At 35.9% G+C, this 17,162-nt stretch overlaps 2 protein-coding genes across 8 annotated transcripts in view; one reads left to right on the top strand and one right to left on the bottom strand.

Moving 5' to 3' along the window:
• Positions 1-4,815, bottom strand: part of LOC131957377 (uncharacterized) — a 46,356-nt gene extending 41,541 nt beyond the window's left edge. The window contains exons 1-4 of one of the 4 annotated variants that reach the window (XM_059322146.1): positions 4,612-4,624; positions 3,542-3,651; positions 2,696-2,882; positions 2,332-2,363 (exon numbers count right to left, since the gene is read on the bottom strand). Coding sequence is in view for 2 of the 4 variants with exons in the window: in XM_059322144.1 (XP_059178127.1) it covers positions 3,542-3,604 (63 nt within the window). In the remaining 2 variants the exon portion in view is untranslated. Of the gene's footprint in view, positions 1-2,331; positions 2,364-2,695; positions 2,883-3,541; positions 3,733-4,611 lie in introns of those variants that run through there. The other 3 variants (XM_059322144.1, XM_059322145.1, XM_059322148.1) reach the window with 3 other exon arrangements.
• LOC131957379 (3-hydroxybutyryl-CoA dehydrogenase) lies at positions 120-15,338 on the top strand. 4 transcript variants are annotated; one of them, XM_059322151.1, is made up of 9 exons: positions 120-1,073; positions 6,689-6,789; positions 7,201-7,337; positions 7,570-7,675; positions 7,876-7,970; positions 10,482-10,578; positions 14,167-14,265; positions 14,407-14,517; positions 14,780-15,338. In XM_059322151.1, the coding sequence occupies exons 2-9, from the start codon at positions 6,738-6,740 to the stop codon at positions 14,971-14,973; spliced, it is 891 nt and encodes a 296-aa protein (XP_059178134.1). In that variant the 5' UTR covers positions 120-1,073; positions 6,689-6,737; the 3' UTR covers positions 14,974-15,338. The 4 variants fall into 4 exon arrangements, with proteins under 4 accessions (XP_059178134.1, XP_059178136.1, XP_059178133.1 ...); XM_059322153.1 differs by lacking the exon at positions 120-1,073 and adding an exon at positions 4,891-4,969; XM_059322150.1 differs by lacking the exon at positions 120-1,073 and adding an exon at positions 4,979-5,129.
• Positions 15,339-17,162: the final 1,824 nt, after the last annotated feature.

Genomic DNA, 17,162 nt, shown 5'->3' with positions numbered 1-17,162 from the left:
ACCCTGGATACATATGTGACTGTTCGGAGCACAAGTGGTTGGCTGATATCTCATGTGCTAGCCACCACACATAGGGTTTACCCTGGATACATATGTGACTGTTCAGAGCACAACAAGTGGTTGGCTGATATCTCATGCCACTACACATAGGGTTTACCCTGGATACATACTTGACTGTTAGGAGCACAAGTAGTTGGCTGATATCTTATTAAGCTATGTGCTAGCCACCACACATAGGGTTTACCTTGGATACATACGTGACTGTTCAGAGCACAAGTGGTTGGCTGATATCTCATGCCACTACACATAGGGTTTACCCTGGATACATACGTGACTGTTCGGAGCACAAGTGGTTGGCTGATATCTTATGTGCTAGCCACCACACATAGGGTTTACCCTGGATACATACGTGACTGTTCAGAGCACAAGTGGTTGGCTGAAATCTCATATGCTAGCCAGTAACATAGGGTTTACCCTGGATACATACGTGACTGTTCAGAGCACAAATAGTTCGCTGACATCTCATGTGCTAGCCTATACACATAGGGTTTACCCTGGATACATACGTGACTGTTCAGAGCACAAGTAGTTGGCTATCTCATGTGCTAGCCACTACACCTAGGGTTTACCCTGGATACATACGTGACTGTTCGGAGCACAAGTAGTTGGCTATCTCATGTGCTAGCTACTACACATAGGGTTTACCCTGGATACATACGTGACTGTTCAGAGCACAAGTGGTTGGCTGAAATCTCATATGCTAGCCAGTAACATAGGGTTTACCCTGGATACATACGTGACTGTTCAGAGCACAAGTGGTTGGCTGAAATCTCATGTGCTAGCCACCACACATAGGGTTTACCCTGGATACATACGTGACTGTTCAGAGCACAAGTAGTTGGCTGATATCTCATGCCACTACACCTAGGGTTTACCCTGGATACATACGTGACTGTTCGGAGCACAAGAAGTTGGCTATCTCATGTGCTAGCCACCAAACATAGGGTTCACATATGCTTCTAGGTGGTGCCCCAACTGTTTTAGCCACACATTGGCCAGATGCCCACCGACCAGTGAGTATTTGAATCATAGAATGTATAGCATTGTTATGTTGACTATACGTTTTATTTTTATTCAAATAGGCCTACATATAGCCTATTAATATAAAACAATCCGCTAGATAATGCATCAGTTCTTTAACGTTATAATAAGCAGGAATTTGTCAACGTAGTGTGAAATTATTTTATTTAAAACAAAATATTAGGATACACCCATTCGGCATAGCCCCAATGTTTTATTTTTCCGGTAGGAGGCTATCACAATTTTGTACAGCACTTAACTTAAGCGTTATAATATCACATGAAAAGATAGAAGAGAGAGCTTTAGAGCTAGAACACAAATATTTGACTAAAACGAAAAAAGGTAGACAACAATCAAACTAAAACGAGCTCACAGTCCCAACTTTGGGAGTCCAGTCTAGCAGAGACAGGGTAGTCTAGCGGTAGTTGGCGCTCATGTTAGCCGACCAGTCATACAGTGAGTGAATGCTTATCATGAACTGTCAGGCGATGAGTTAGTTGACTAGAGTAGGAGGTTGTATGGCAACTGACATAAAACCTGACAGGCAGGCATCTTTTAGGGGGCAAGTCAGAGCAAGAGTCACTGAGATATGTGAGGCCAGGGCATTACAACTAGCTTTTAATGTCCATGCACTGTCCGTTTAATCATGTTATTCACACAGCAGCTTTTGAAAAGATGTACTAATCCTTCACATCTGAGCCTGTATGGATCAGGTTCTGCTTTTTTAAATTCAATTCATAAGTGTAGGAACATGATAGGAAAATTGGGCAATCATGTTAGTATAACTTGAAAGTTCTGTTACTCTCAATGTTAAGTTAATGTCAGTCATTAAAGACACATTTTTTTCTAATTATCCAATCACCATAAATATATCTGACCATGGGTCATTCAAACAATGTCTTGTCTAGCAGATGTAGTTTTGTGAGACAGCTTTTACAAGAGATTGACAAAAGCAACTTTTAGAAAGAATAACAAAAACCATGCATTAAAATTGTTAAAATATAATGCACAATTACTCTAGCCATAGTGTGAGATTATCCTGACATAAGTACTAGATCTAGCAGTTGTCAGCTCTTAAATTAGAATTGTCTACTTTTAAATACTTTAAATACAAATAGTGTCATTTCATTTACAAATTGTTTAAAAAAACAAAACAAGCCAAAGATGTTAGTTAAAGAAGTGTTAAAGCATGCTAGAGTGAATGAAAATGCTGAAGGCTTAGTGTAATAAAAGCACAAGCTATAAATAGACCTGTTTCCTTCATCCTAGGTTGCTCAATCTGTCTGTTTGGAAAAAAAAACATTGAAAAACAAAAGGAGAGTTGGTTACAAGAAATCATGTTATCAGCAACACAATTGGAATGCTGACTTACAAATTCATGCAAAATGTTTGCCTTAATAGGATAGGACAAAATAGGGATAAGTGACTAAAAACATTTGGTATAAATAGAATGGGACTTGTTTGAAAACTAAATCTACAAATGCAGGTTATAACACTTAAACCAAAATGTTAATTTTAGAAAGTGAAATAAAAATTATAAAAATAAAATGGTGAAATAAAAACACTGTATTTCTCATCCACTTGAACAATGTCAAAATAAAGCTAAGCAACTTACAATTGGCTAGATGACAGAGGTCAAATTTAAGCAATCGTAATGAGTACTTCAAAGCTGGGTCATGGGTTGTCTGTAAGCTTGAAACATGCTAGTCAAGTTTTTCTCTCAGCTTGCTGGCTAGGAATGGTTGGTGTGGCCTGGTCCTAGTGGAACTGATGGTGTGGCATTTCTCTATCACAAACTACAGCTGGCAGAGTTGGATGTTGGATTAGTAGGCTACTAGTTGCATACTAAAAGATAAGCTGGTCAAATATAGAACTAAAAGCTAGGAAGATGTAGTGAGCAGAAAGTCCAGCATGTAAGGTCTTCCTTGATTGGTTCTAATCTTGCTGTATGTTCACACAGTACAGATAAGCTTGGTGTCTTTGTTGGCACCATTCAAACAAGTCCTGTGTGGATTCACTTCAATGGCTTACTTATGTTATAGTGATAACTTACTACAGTTAGTAAAATCAAATAAACAAGTATTCACCAAATAGCTCAAACCTGCCTGAGTAAAGATTTAAATGAAGAAACAAAAGGCTAATGTAAAAAAGCTAGTAATAATAAAGCAAAGCTTTTACAATTGTTCCAGCTTAAATGGGGTTATTGTTTTTACCAAGCAGTTTCCTTAATAATAAACATGTTAGTTGAAATAAAAATATAAAAAACCTTTATTCATTAAACAATGCCAAAAAACCAAAATATATTAGCATTTTAAAATCAAGCTTTATGATCATGTACTATTAGCAAGAATGACAAAAATATTTTTACTTTAATTAAATAAACTAACAAAACGATTGAAATGGCTAAATTCCCTTTTAATTTCAGTAGATATGTAACAGTAACATTACTCAAGAAAATTACCTTATTTTTCTCCTCAGTTTTATTTTTTTTTGTTGAGCTTTTTTTGTCTGATTTTTCTGGCATGATGAAGAATAGTTTCTTGTTAAAGAAAGGCTGGTATCTGAAATGTCCTGAGAGGAGTTAGAAAATGAGCTATCAGCAATGAATATATTACAAAAATGTCATTTGCTGAAGAATGAACATGGGTTATAATTTTCAATTTTCATTGTTTATAATGACTTAAAAAATAACAAACAACATTTGTTTTCCTAAAGTTTGATACCAAGTTGATTTATCAGTATAAATTGATAGCTTAGGAAACACTTATGCTAAACCTCTATTTCCTTGTAATCTGTAATCTTATGTTCATTTTTGAAAAATAAATGTGTACCATTTGTTTCTCTGACTCAAGCTTAGATAGCAAGATTAGGGGGGGGGGGGGGGGGGAGGAGACCAACCATGACACATGGTAAATTGCAAGAAGTTAAACTTGAAAAGGCAGTGTGGTAAATTGCAAAAACTTTCCTTCACCAATTTTTTCTCACAAAATACCAGAAATGTGAGATGTCTGCTTTTTCTATTCTTTCAAATCTCACACCACCTAACAGTTTTTAAGTTTAGTTTGTATTTATTGCAGTGGCCACAACTATATTTCTAGATAATAAATCTAGATTTTTATATGCTCTTTTTTACTGCACCTGAAAAAAGCAAGATGTAGATCCAGGTGACAACGCAAATGCATGTGAAGGAGATGATTAGAAATTTTTTTTATAAAAAAATGAAACTTGAGGAAGTGAATGAGTGCAGCATTGTATGTTAGGATGGTGAATCATCATCTTTTCCAATCAACTTCAAGGACACATGGAGACAATCAAAGAAAGTTGTTTTCTACAGTCTCTAGCAAGTTTCTTGGCAGTTCCCCGCCCAAAACAGTCTATTTCTTGCCAAAGTTTCTTCCAGGCATCTCTTCAAGGGGGGAGGGGGGGGGGGCATCTAAATTATTACTCTTAATTAATAAATAGGCATATTAATAAATGATAAAAATAATAAAATACTTTCATTCAATCATCATTCAATGTTTAGTTTCACACCTGACTTGTTGTGAGCAGTGAAGAACCTTGCCTTGATGAATGGGGTAGTAAGATGTAGAGTTGTAGATTATATAAATGGTTCATGAACGTTCTATGACTATGCGTGCCTATGCATTCTCTTGCAAAAAAATACTAGTTGACCAAAAACAGCTTTTAAAAAAAATATTTTCTTGTGTCGTTTGCAGCAAAACTACTAGATCTAGATTCTATTTGGAAATTGTTCCGCTTCCGTCTTCGTCATCACTTTATGTGCTAGGCCTAGTTAAAGAACAAAAACAAGACCTAGATCTAGCTGCATCTGTTTATAAAAGAGCTCCATATATCTCCATGCAACATGTTTACACTTCCGGCGTCTATGGTAGAAAAATAAAAACAAATTTTTTTTTAGATATTCTAGATCTAGATTTCGCAAGTGTTCAACCGAATTTGATTTGTACCTAGCAACATATTCTAATTACATACATGATCATAATACATAGATCTAGAAATCTAGATCTACATGATTACATACATGATCGGTAAGACCTAAACTAGAATCTAGATCTCTAGATCTAAAGTAAAAAAAAGTAAAGTTGTAATGTAAACGATCGTCGATTATCAATCAATTTGAATGAACAATTTGTCAATCGACAATTCAATTAGTCAATTTAATTAGGCAGGCCTACTTAGTACTTACATGTACATAAATCATATTTTTAAAAAAATTAACATAGTTCATAAGTACTACATACATACTATTACATAGGCCTACTTAAAATAATAATTAATTAAAATAAAAAATAGGCCTATAGGCCTAATATAATTATTATAGGCCTATTTTTTATTTTAATTATAATAGTCTATAGGCTAGCCCTTTTTTTTAATATTTAGGTAATCTATCGTTTTGGGTACGTAAAATCTCCCGCGGCTATAAATGTATGAAAACGTTACCTCATTGTCAAGGCTTTAATAGAGGCATATTGTCATGTTTGTGTCAAATATAATAGATAAATGAATAATAAACCTAAATCAATGGCTAAATATATCAATATAGGCCAGAAATTAACTTTACACAGCAGTGTCTGAAAGCAAGATTTGCTATATAAACAGCAGCCATTTGTAAAATAGAGTGGATTCCCCCTGAATCTCGCACTATAAGCTTATAAAAATAAAACTTAGACAAGATGGCTGCTATAGTAAATGAGCATGGTTGCATCTGTTGGAAACATCGCTAGTCTTCATTTATTACGGATAAGTTTTCATTCAATTGTTTAAAAACAGGTACATAAATGAAACAAGGAAACATTTTGTTATTTTAAAAAACATAAATCCTCCTCAAAATGTGAAATAATTATTAAAATTTAAGGAGTCACCTGTTTTTCACATTACAAGTCGCGAGCGATTTTACGTACCTAAAACGATAGATTACCAACATTTATTTATACTATACTGAATAGGCCTAGGCCTACTGAACTCTCTAGTCTATACTTAATACATAAACTATTAGGCCTTATTAATTATTAATTATTATTATAATAAATTTAAAATTATACACACATGACTTCACTTAAGACTTAGACTTTAATTTTAAACGACTGATTTATTAATATTATACAGTTACTAAGGGGTTATCCATAAATGATGTCACGCTTTTTTTGACGATTTTTACCTACCCCTCCCCTCCATCACACATCGTCACAAAAAGCCAGTTGAAATTGCTGTTGAAATTTTTTTAAAACATCGATATTTTTAAAAAAAACTTGCCTCTGTTCAATAATTTATCATTAGAATTTTAAAATGTTTTGCAAATAAGCCTATCACTTTTGTTTTCCTTTACCAGAAATATGTTTTTAGCTTAAGAGTATATAGATCAATCAATAGGCTAAATATTAGACATATAATAATACCATAGATTATAAATTGGATGGAAAATATAATCCTACTTTTAATAAAGTTGTTTTTAATAAAGTTTGGGATAAAATACTCAAAAATATATACAGCTGTACTTCTATAGTATAGGATATATCTGTACTTACCATTTGAATCTTAATTAACAATGATTCATTTAAATATTTTCATGTTATGTTAACATTTTCAGTATTGAAAATCACACAGCAACCTAAGCTACTAAAATTTTACATGGGAAGATGGTGCATATAGCAGTAGTTGGTGCAGGTCTAATGGGTATCAAAATAGCTGGTAAGAAAATATTGGTGTAGCTAACTTTGAAGTGTTTTTTTTTATTATCTAATAATCTACCATTCAACTTCTCTAATAGTAATAATTTGAATGATCTGGGCCTGTCCATAAGTAAAAAGAGTTCATTACTCTAATTTGTCCCAGTGGAGTTTCTGATTTTATGGCAACATTTCTAACAGTATAGTTCTTAGTTTATATTAAAAACTTATCACAAAATAATTTAACTTTTTAATGTTAACACTGGCAATATATCCCATTTCTTGAGAGCTATGTAGATCTCGCTGAGGTTTGTGTTGGGGCTTGAATAAAACAGCAAAAGAGAATATGAATGACTTGAACAGCAGAAGTTAGCAAATCACACAAACAATAAATATTGGTTTTTGTTTAGGTGTCAAGATATGTATGTTGCAGGTGAATTTGCTTATCATGGACACAGGGTAAAGATTTATGATAAAAGTTCAGCAGCATTAGACAAGGTTTATGATGTACTTGAAGAAGATAAAAAAGCCCTGCATGAAGATGGATTGCTGCCTCAAAAACAATTCTTGGTAAAATATATTTTAATTTTATTTACTTATTTATCGGATCTCAGATTTTTAAAGAATCTTACACATTAACATTTTAACTGTCAGACTATTTATAGAAACATTTTTTACTAGATTTGTAAAAAGATACTAATCCAATAAAAGTCTTTAAAGTATACATGACCAAAGTAAAGAAAGGAAAATAGTAAAACAATTTATTTGTAAGAAAATGGAAGCATTTAACGTTTATTAACAGGGTCAAGTATTCTGCTTGAGTCACTTGGAAGAAACAGTCAGAGAAGCGGAGTTCATATTTGAAGCAGTTGTTGAGAACTTGGATTTGAAGCAAGATATATTTGAAAGTCAATAAAAAATATTTCCTCTTAAAAATAACTTTAACAATAACACTTACGAATTAATTTAAGGAACATATAGAGTGTTCTGAATATTTATATGGACTAAATAAAATATTTAAAAATAAAATGAACTTCTAATGTACAACTTGATACAACTTGCCAATATAACATTAGATAACAACTTGCTTTCTTCCAATGTGTGCCAGGAATCTCTCACTGCTGCCGGCCGGATGCCATCATTGCCAGCAACAGTCTACAGCTGGACATCAACCAGGTCAATGACAGGACCATTAATAAACAGGTCATTAAACAGGTCATATTAACATGCTAGGAGCATTAAAAACAGGTCATTAAACAGGTCATATTAACATGCTAGGAGCATTAAAAACAGGTCATTAAACAGGTCATATTAACATGCTAGGAGCATTAAAAACAGGTCATTAAACAGGTCATATTAACATGCTAGGAGCATTAAAAACAGGTCATTAAACAGGTCATATTAACATGCTAGAACCATTAATAAACAGGTCATTAAACAGGTCATATTAACATGCTAGAACCATTAATAAACAGGTCATTAAACAGGTCATATTAACATGCTAGGGGCATTAAAAACAGGTCATTAAACAGGTCATATTAACATGCTAGAACCATTAATAAACAGGTCATTAAACAGGTCATATTAACATGCTAGAACCATTAATAAACAGGTCATTATACAGGTCATATTAACATGCTAGGAGCATTAAAAACAGGTCATTAAACAGGTCATATTAACATGCTAGAACCATTAATAAACAGGTCATTAAACAGGTCATATTAACATGCTAGGAGCATTAAAAACAGGTCATTATACAGGTCATATTAACATGCTAGAACCATTAATAAACTGGTCATACTGACATGCTAGGATCATTAATAAACAGGTCATATTGATGTGCTAGCTCATTAATAAACAGGTCATTAAACAGGTCATAGTAACATGCTAGGAGCATTATTAAATGAGTCATTAATAAACAGGTCATATTAACATGCTTGGACTATTTAAAAAACACATCATTAAACAGAACAAATTGATTACCTACAATGTGTAGAAAAATAGTTAAGAAAGAAAACGTACAATAGAAATATTCACATAAATGCAAGTGTTGATACAGGGATAAAACTTTATAAACTTCACTTGTCTTTAGGCTTATCCAGCCACAAAAAGTGTTTTTTTTAGTCATCCTCCTACCAAAAGTTTTTTTGTCATCCTCCTACCAAAAGTTTTTTTGTCATCCTCCTACCAAAAGTTTTTTTTGTCATCCTCCTACCAAAAGTTTTTTTGTCATCCTCCTACTAAAAGTTATTTTTGTCATCCTCATCATCCTCCTACCAAAAGTTATTTTGTCATCCTCCTACCAAAAGTTTTTTTTGTCATCCTCCTACCAAAAGTTTTTTTTGTCATCCTCCTACCAAAAGTTATTTTGTCATCCTCCTACCAAAAGTTTTTTTTGTCATCCTCCTACCAAAAGTTTTTTTTGTCATCCTCCTACCAAAAGTTTTTTTTGTCATCCTCCTACCAAAAGTTTTTTTTGTCATCCTCCTACCAAAAGTTATTTTGTCATCCTCCTACCAAAAGTTTTTTTTTGTCATCCTCCTACCAAAAGTTTTTTTTGTCATCCTCCTACCAAAAGTTATTTTGTCATCCTCCTACCAAAAGTTTTTTTTGTCATCCTCATCATCCTCCTACCAAAAGTTATTTTGTCATCCTCCTACCAAAAGTGTTTTTTTTGTCATCCTCATCATCCTTCTACCAAAAATGTTTTTGTCATCCTGCTACCAAAAGTGTTTTTTGTCATTCTCCTACCAAAAGTTTTTTTTTGTCATCATCCTACTAAAAGTTATTTTTGTCATCCTCATCATCCTCCTACCAAAAGTTTTTTTTTTCATCCTACCAAAAGTTTTTTTTTGTCATCCTCCTACCAAAAGTTTTTTTTTGTCATCCTCCTACCAAAAGTTTTTTTTGTCATCCTCCTACCAAAAGTTTTTTTTAGTCATCCTCCTACCAAAAGTTTTTTTTTGTCATCCTCCTACCAAAAGTTTTTTTTGTCATCCTACCAAAAGTTTTTTTTGTCATCCTCCTACCAAAAGTTTTTTTTTTGTCATCCTCCTACCAAAAGTTTTTTTTGTCATCCTCCTACCAAAAGTTTTTTTTGTCATCCTCCTACCAAAAGTTATTTTTGTCATCCTCCTACCAAAAGTTATTTTTGTCATCCTCCTACCAAAAGTTTTTTTTGTCATCCTCCTACCAAAAGTTTTTTTTGTCATCCTACCAAAAGTTTTTTTTGTCATCCTCCTACCAAAAGTGTTTTTTTGTCATCCTCCTACCAAAAGTTATTTTTTGTCATCCTCATCATCCTGCTACCAAAAGTTTTTTTTTGTCATCCTGCTACCAAAAGTTATTTTTTGTCATCCTCATCATCCTGCTACCAAAAGTTTTTTTTTGTCATCCTCATCATCCTCCTACCAAAAGTTTTATTTTCATCCTCCTTCCAAAAGTTTTTTTTGTCATCCTCCTACCAAAAGTTTTTTTGTCATCCTCCTACCAAAAGTTATTTTTGTCATCCTCCTACCAAAAGTTTTTTTTTGTCATCCTCCTACCAAAAGTGTTTTTTTGTCATCCTCATCATCCTTCTACCAAAAATGTTTTTGTCATCCTGCTACCAAAAGTTTTTTTTCATCCTCCTACTAAGAGTTTTTAAGTTATCCAAGTGGTACCAAGTTAAACATTTGAGTTTGCCATCACTGACTGTGTGTGTGCTATTTACAGAGAAGTTTGGGCATTAGATTTCTGTTTCCTGTCTACTACATTCCGGAGGTGGAGATTTGTCCAGCTAAACAGACAGCTGGGGAAGTCATAGAAAAAGGTTTGTTGCTTACTATACAAATTTGATGGGCTGTTTTATGTTATGTACAATAATGTCACAAGTGTGTATGTGTGGAGGGGGGGGGAAGGGTGCTGACTGCATGGGGCAACACCATTTAGGGGGTGATACCAAATTCACATAATCTATAATAATAGTTTCGCTGTCTCTCTATCTATCTATCTATCTGTCTGACAAGAACGCTCTAGAGAAAAGACAAGCAATTTAAAAACATGCATAGTAATTCGAAAAACGAAGTATGACGTCGACACATTTAGCGCACAGAGTAGAAAATAATCTCAAACCCAGAGAGTGCACACAGTTATATGACGTCATTGATTATCGAGTAAACAAAGGCAATTTGGTCTAATCTAAGTGGTTTGCGTGAAGAGTTTCTTGCATACAATTCTTCGGGTAGGGGCGAAGCCCCACCCCCCGCGTAAGAACGTCTGAGCCCCTCCCCCTCCCCAACTCAAAAGAAATTTCCTCATCGATACTCTATAATAAAATTAATGTGTCTAATCTAAAAAGTGGTTTTCTTGCAATGGGACGGTAGACATGTTTTTTTTTTGGGGGGTGGGGGGTGGGGAGGGGGGGGGGGGTGGAGGGGTGGGGGGGTGGTGTGTGTGTGGGGGGGGGGGGTGGGGGTGGTGTGTGGGGGGTGGGGGGTGGGTTGGTTTCAGTGTTTCTTTCAGACTTTTTCCTCCCCGGAGAGGGGTGGGGGTACTTGAAATTTTCGGGGGCGGGGGTAGAATTTTCTGGGAGGGGGCGGACACTGGAAAAAGTATATAATTATATTTCGTTGAATGGGACGGTAGACATGGTTTTTTTTTTGGGGGGGGGGGGGCGGTGGAGGGGGGGGGGGGTTGGAGGGGTGGGGGGGGTGGGGGTGGGGGTGGGGGGGCGGTGTGTGGAGGGGGTGGTGTGTGGGGGGGTGGGGGGTGGGGATGGTGTGTGGGGGTGGGGGTGGTGTGTGGGGGGTGGGTTGGTTTCAGTGTTTCTTTCAGACTTTTTCCTCCCCGGAGAGGGGTGGGGGGTACTTGAAATTTTCGGGGGCGGGGGGTAGAATTTTCTGGGAGGGGGCGGACACTGGAAAAAGTATATAATTATATTTCGTTGAATGGGACGGTAGACATGGTTTTTTTTTTGGGGGGGGGGGGGGGGGGGGGCGGTGGAGGGGGGGGGGGGGTTGGAGGGGTGGGGGGGCGGTGTGTGGAGGGGGTGGTGTGTGTGGGGGGTGGGGGTGGGGATGGTGTGTGGGGGTGGGGGTGGTGGGGGGTGGGGTGGTGTCTGGGGGTCGGGGGGGTGGGGGTGGGGGTGGTGTGTGGGGGGGTGGGTTGGTTTTAGTTTAGAGAAAAGAGACAGCACTATCAGCCTAGCGCCCGTTGTACCCTTCCTCAACGGGCCATTTATCTAGTTGTTTAAATAATACTGTAGGGGACATGGGTGACCAGTTTCCTCTAAGGGGAAAAAGCTAGTGTGCAACATGATTTTTGTGCACAGAGTTCTGAAAGTCTTAAAAAAGGATATGTGTATTTTACAAAGTGATTGCGTGGCAATTGAAAACTACTGCGTGGCCATAGGAAAATGCAGAATTGTTGGCTGAAGGGTGGGGTTACATCTTCAGTCATTGCACCTAGTGATGCCACTTTATATATATATATATATATATATATATATATATATATATATATATATATATATATATATATATATATATATATGTTACGGAGTGCAGCCAATGCACGCATTGGCCGGCTCTCTTGGCCAAAGCCCTAAGAACTTAGGACTAAGATCGTATTTCTTGCATTGGCCGGCCAATGCGCACACTGGCCAGGACGTACTGGCCAAAGTCTGAAGCGCTTAAACTTGACAGCGTATTTTGTACATTGGCCGGCCAATGCGCGCACTGGCCGGGATGTCCTGGCCAATGTTCTATCTAGACTAAGTTGTGATCGCGTTTTCATTATTCTGGGTGCGGTTTTATTGTAACGTATTGTTTAGCTCTTGTTTGTATAGCATTCTATATGCAAGGCGACATAGATCAAAAGGGCCATGAGACAGACATAGCAGATGGCTGTCAAAAGAAAAAAATGTAAATCCATGTTAGTTTCCATATATGGGCTACAACTGTATGTGACAGCCTCCTCCATGATGACAATCATCAAAGAACAAAATCAAAGACAGTCGGCATCACCGACCACATGCAACAAGACGGAATGTTCAAAAAACTTTGCAGCGTTCCTTGTAAGTTGAACAATAGTGTCCAAACAACTTGAGGTGGCGTGGGCGTCAGAAACCATATTTCCCCAACAAAAAGGGAATACCAAATAAAGTAGACCCATCACCGCGCCTTGACTGAACTGCATGATAAATACCGACAGAATTGCATTCTTGTGGATCCTGTGGCAACGATGTCCATGCTATGTGTGGAATACCCAATGAAGCAGACGAAGGGTACGGAGGAAATATTACCTGCAGATTATATCACAACAAACAAGACATCATGGAACACAGGTCAGCAGCTCATACTAGCTTGCAAACTCAAGGTGCTAAGATGCTTAAAACATCAAATACAACATTTAAAGATGCTGAAGTGGGTGACAATGTACGCATCCGTATAACAGATGTTGACAGAGGTCGCGCTGATCCCCGAAGCGTGATTGCAGTTGTCATGAGCGTCGAGGGCGGTTTCTACAAATTAGGAACGGAACATGGTGTTCTAAAACAACTGTATGCTAGAAGTGAGTTTTCAATTCTTCACGAAAAACTGCTCTTATAGTCGTCAGTTGGCACTAAGGAAAAATCACTACGAACCATTGCATCTTCACAATCATTGACTGGGGGCCAAGGCTACACTCGCTGCAATTGCACAACCAAGTGCACAACAAATCGCTGCGAGTGTAAAAATAACAAGCTACTATGTAATTCTAAATGCCATAAAAGTTCAACTTGTAACAAATGATAATATTGATTGATTGAGACTATAATACAATAAAAAATTTGAATGTTTCTATCATTTACTTTAATTAATAATCAATAAAAACTTAATTTCATGATCCTTACGGCATAAAAAAGGACAAAATCTGCTCATGATCTTCTAATTCGGACTTTGGCCGGTTGTCCCTAGCCAGATGATCTTCTAATTAAGACTTTGGCCGGTCCACCATGGCCAGTCCGCAGATTGGCCGGCCAAGCCTGAAATCAAGCAACATTGACCGACTTCGGGCTTTGACCGTAACATATATATATATATATATATATATATATATATATATATATATATATATATATATATAAGCCACTACGTAGTGTCTTTTGAATTCCCTCCATTATGTGTCTGTCTTTGTGTTGGTGGAGATTCTATCTAGACAATGTTATCTATTATTTATATACGTATATCCACTTACACATACAATTCAGCCTGGGGTTTGAAATGCATGGAGCTAATTAAGAACTGATTTATTTTTAAAAAAAGATATTCATATCTGGTGTAGCAAAAAATATATTCAATTTATGAACTTTCTTTCGTAGGAAGATTTTTTTTTCAATCTTTGTTTTAGCTAATAAAGGTCAAATTTTCTGTTTCAGTGAGAAAACTGATTGAGAGGATGGGCAAGACTTTATTCTTTCGCTCTGGCCACCAGCCTCTTATTCTTACTGAACAACAACGAGAAGAAAGAAAAAGAGGTTTAACTTATTTTCAATTAGACGTTTAAAAAGTTGGGTTTTTTTACATTTAATAATATCCCATCAAAGTATTTTGTTGTAACTGAAGTAGTTTGCCAACAAAATATTTCTAGAAAAACTAACAAACTCTGATCCATATAGCTCGCCTGGATGAAATCCTCAACACTTCAGGGATAGGAACGTATTTAGATCGCTCTATTCCAACGTTGCATCACGTTGGCAATGAAAGCGTACAGAAAATACAAACTGAAGGTAATGCTTGCAAAAACTACCTACGCCTCCCCAACTATGTAATGACTGAAAAATGTTTCTGAAGAATTTTGGATTTACCTTTGTGCAACCTTCTGCTAAAATTATTTCTTTAGTATGATTTTCATGATTAGCTATTGACTTGATCTTGGCTGGTGTAGGAAACCATTTTTCTCTTTACCTACATAAATAATGTTATTATTTGTTTCCAACTGATGACTTCCCCACCCCCTATTAAAGTATCGACCCATTTCTCCTGTTTCAGCCTCAGCTATCATACCAAGCGACCTAGAAAGAGACTGCGCAATTTGTATGGACAGGTTACGAGACTGCCTGTTGAGTCCCTGCCATCACATGGTCACCTGCCATCAATGTGGCAAGATGCTGCAAGATAGACACGACGCCTGCCCCATTTGTAGGATGGAAATCAAAGAAGTCGTTAGGGTTTATCACACCTGACCCACAGGTGGGCAACACCTGATACAGGTGGGCAACACCTGACCCACAGGTGGGCAACACCTGACCCACAGGTGGGCAACATGTGACCTACAGATAGGCAACACCTGAGCCACAGGTGGGTAACACTTGACCCACAGGTGGGCAACACCTGATACAGGTGGGAATCACCTGATACAGGTGGGAATCACCTGAGGAGAATCAAACCATTTAGTATGTGCAATATTGACTCTATAATTGATACAAGTTTATCTGCGCTAGTTTCATAGACTTCTGTCAAAGTTATCTGTCCTGTAGCCCTATATAAATGATGTGGTACCCCCTCTAACTGAGGTGTTAGCTCTCTTATTAATGTGGTAGCCCATTTTATTTTTTTTTAAATTTTCAAATTTGTTGTGGAAAAAAATTATGCTACCATTTTAGAAAAATGTTTTCTTAAAACCTTTGAAAAATAAAAATCTTGTAAAAGTTTTGTATTTAAAAAAAAAATACATTTGTGTTTCAAACATTTCATGTAATGGCAAATTTTTAAACATGTTTTAAACAGTTATATCTCTAAGTACCCGAGACATAAAGTCTATAAACTGTTTATGTAAACATCTCACTTATAATTAATTATGACTACTTTACATACTCTATGAATGTGAAATAAATTTGTCAGCGTATATTTAATAATGTGGAATAAATTTGTCAGTGTATATTTAAGAATGTGGAGTTAATTTGTCAGCGTATATCTTAAACCATATTTACCAAGAATTTTTTATATTAACTATAATTTTACATAAAAAACACATTAAAAATGTGTTTTTATTAAATGTAATAAATCTTTTGTTGGTATTTTCTATTTAATTCCTGTTATGTAGCTTAGATAGCAACCCTTCTAGGAGAGACAACCCTAACTGCTGCGTGGCTGCTATTGGATGGACATTGGCTGTGGAAGCACACCTGCAAGTAAGTAGGCTTAAGTTGGAGTCAACATCCTATAGCACACAGCATGTTGACAATACTTCATTGTGTTGGAGGAAATCCTCTCCAATATTGCCATTAGGAACAAAGAAGATAGAAAAATATGTTGTATAGAGATGGGTTGGATTATCTGTTCATGTTACTCTCACATCAACTCATGAAACCACAAATTGAATACAGTTTTGGCTGTCTACTGGAGGTGATTATTAAATGTAATTAAAGCAATTATCTGACCTTACAATAAACTTGTGCTGTCTAACCACGTCTGGTGTACATTAGCATAATGATTGCCTTAATCACCGGCTTATGTCAGCATAATGATTGCCATATTCACCGTTTTATGTCAACATATAGATTCACTATGTTTTAAAAAAAGCAAACAAAAATACTTACTTGTATATATTACTTTTATTTGTATAAAAACATGTTATGGTTGTATATATATAGGAATGTATTCATGACATGAGTAGATCTTTTTATTGGTTTATACTCTGGATAAAACATCGCAGTAACATTCTTGTAGTCCATACTAAAAGTATGAATAAAGCATAATCCCATATATATATATATATATATATATATATATATATATATATATATATATATATATATATATATATATATATATATATATATATATACAGACACATACCTACATATATATTAACGGTGACAGGACAAATGATCTCAGACAAAATATCTCAGACAAAATATCTCACGGACAAATGATCTCAGGACAAATGATCTCAGGACAAATGATTTCAAGGACAAATGATCTCACGGACTAAAGATACCAGGACAAAATATATCAGGACAAATGATACCATGGACAATTGATCTCAGACAAAATATCTCACACCTAAATTTTAATAGTGTAGTTGATGATTTTAGCTGATCTGAAATATTTTTTTATTGATTGTCATATGGTTTTGTTTTAATCTTGTTTATATGCCTATCTAATAATTGTAAGAAATGTTTGGCGTATAAATTTGTAATATTGCACTTAACATTTTAAAGTTAGTATTAGTAATATAGTATACGAAGGTTAAAGATTTTTTTCGATAGACAGCTTAGGTGAGCTTGCCAAACATGAGACAATCCAACCATGTCAGGTGGACGAAACTAGATCAAAGGGAATGAAATAACAATAAAGACACACCTTCGTATTAAGGTGGCCGCCTGCTTTGATGGCTGAGACATGCCTAAAGGGAAAAACATCCGCCCTC

The sequence above is a fragment of the Physella acuta genome, unplaced genomic scaffold (genome assembly GCF_028476545.2).
Source record: "Physella acuta isolate Inbredline_101_S28 unplaced genomic scaffold, ASM2847654v3 ptg001237l, whole genome shotgun sequence".
Taxonomy (NCBI): domain Eukaryota; kingdom Metazoa; phylum Mollusca; class Gastropoda; family Physidae; genus Physella; species Physella acuta.
Note: the sequence above shows the minus strand (reverse complement) of the source record. Positions and strands in the feature narration are given on the sequence as shown.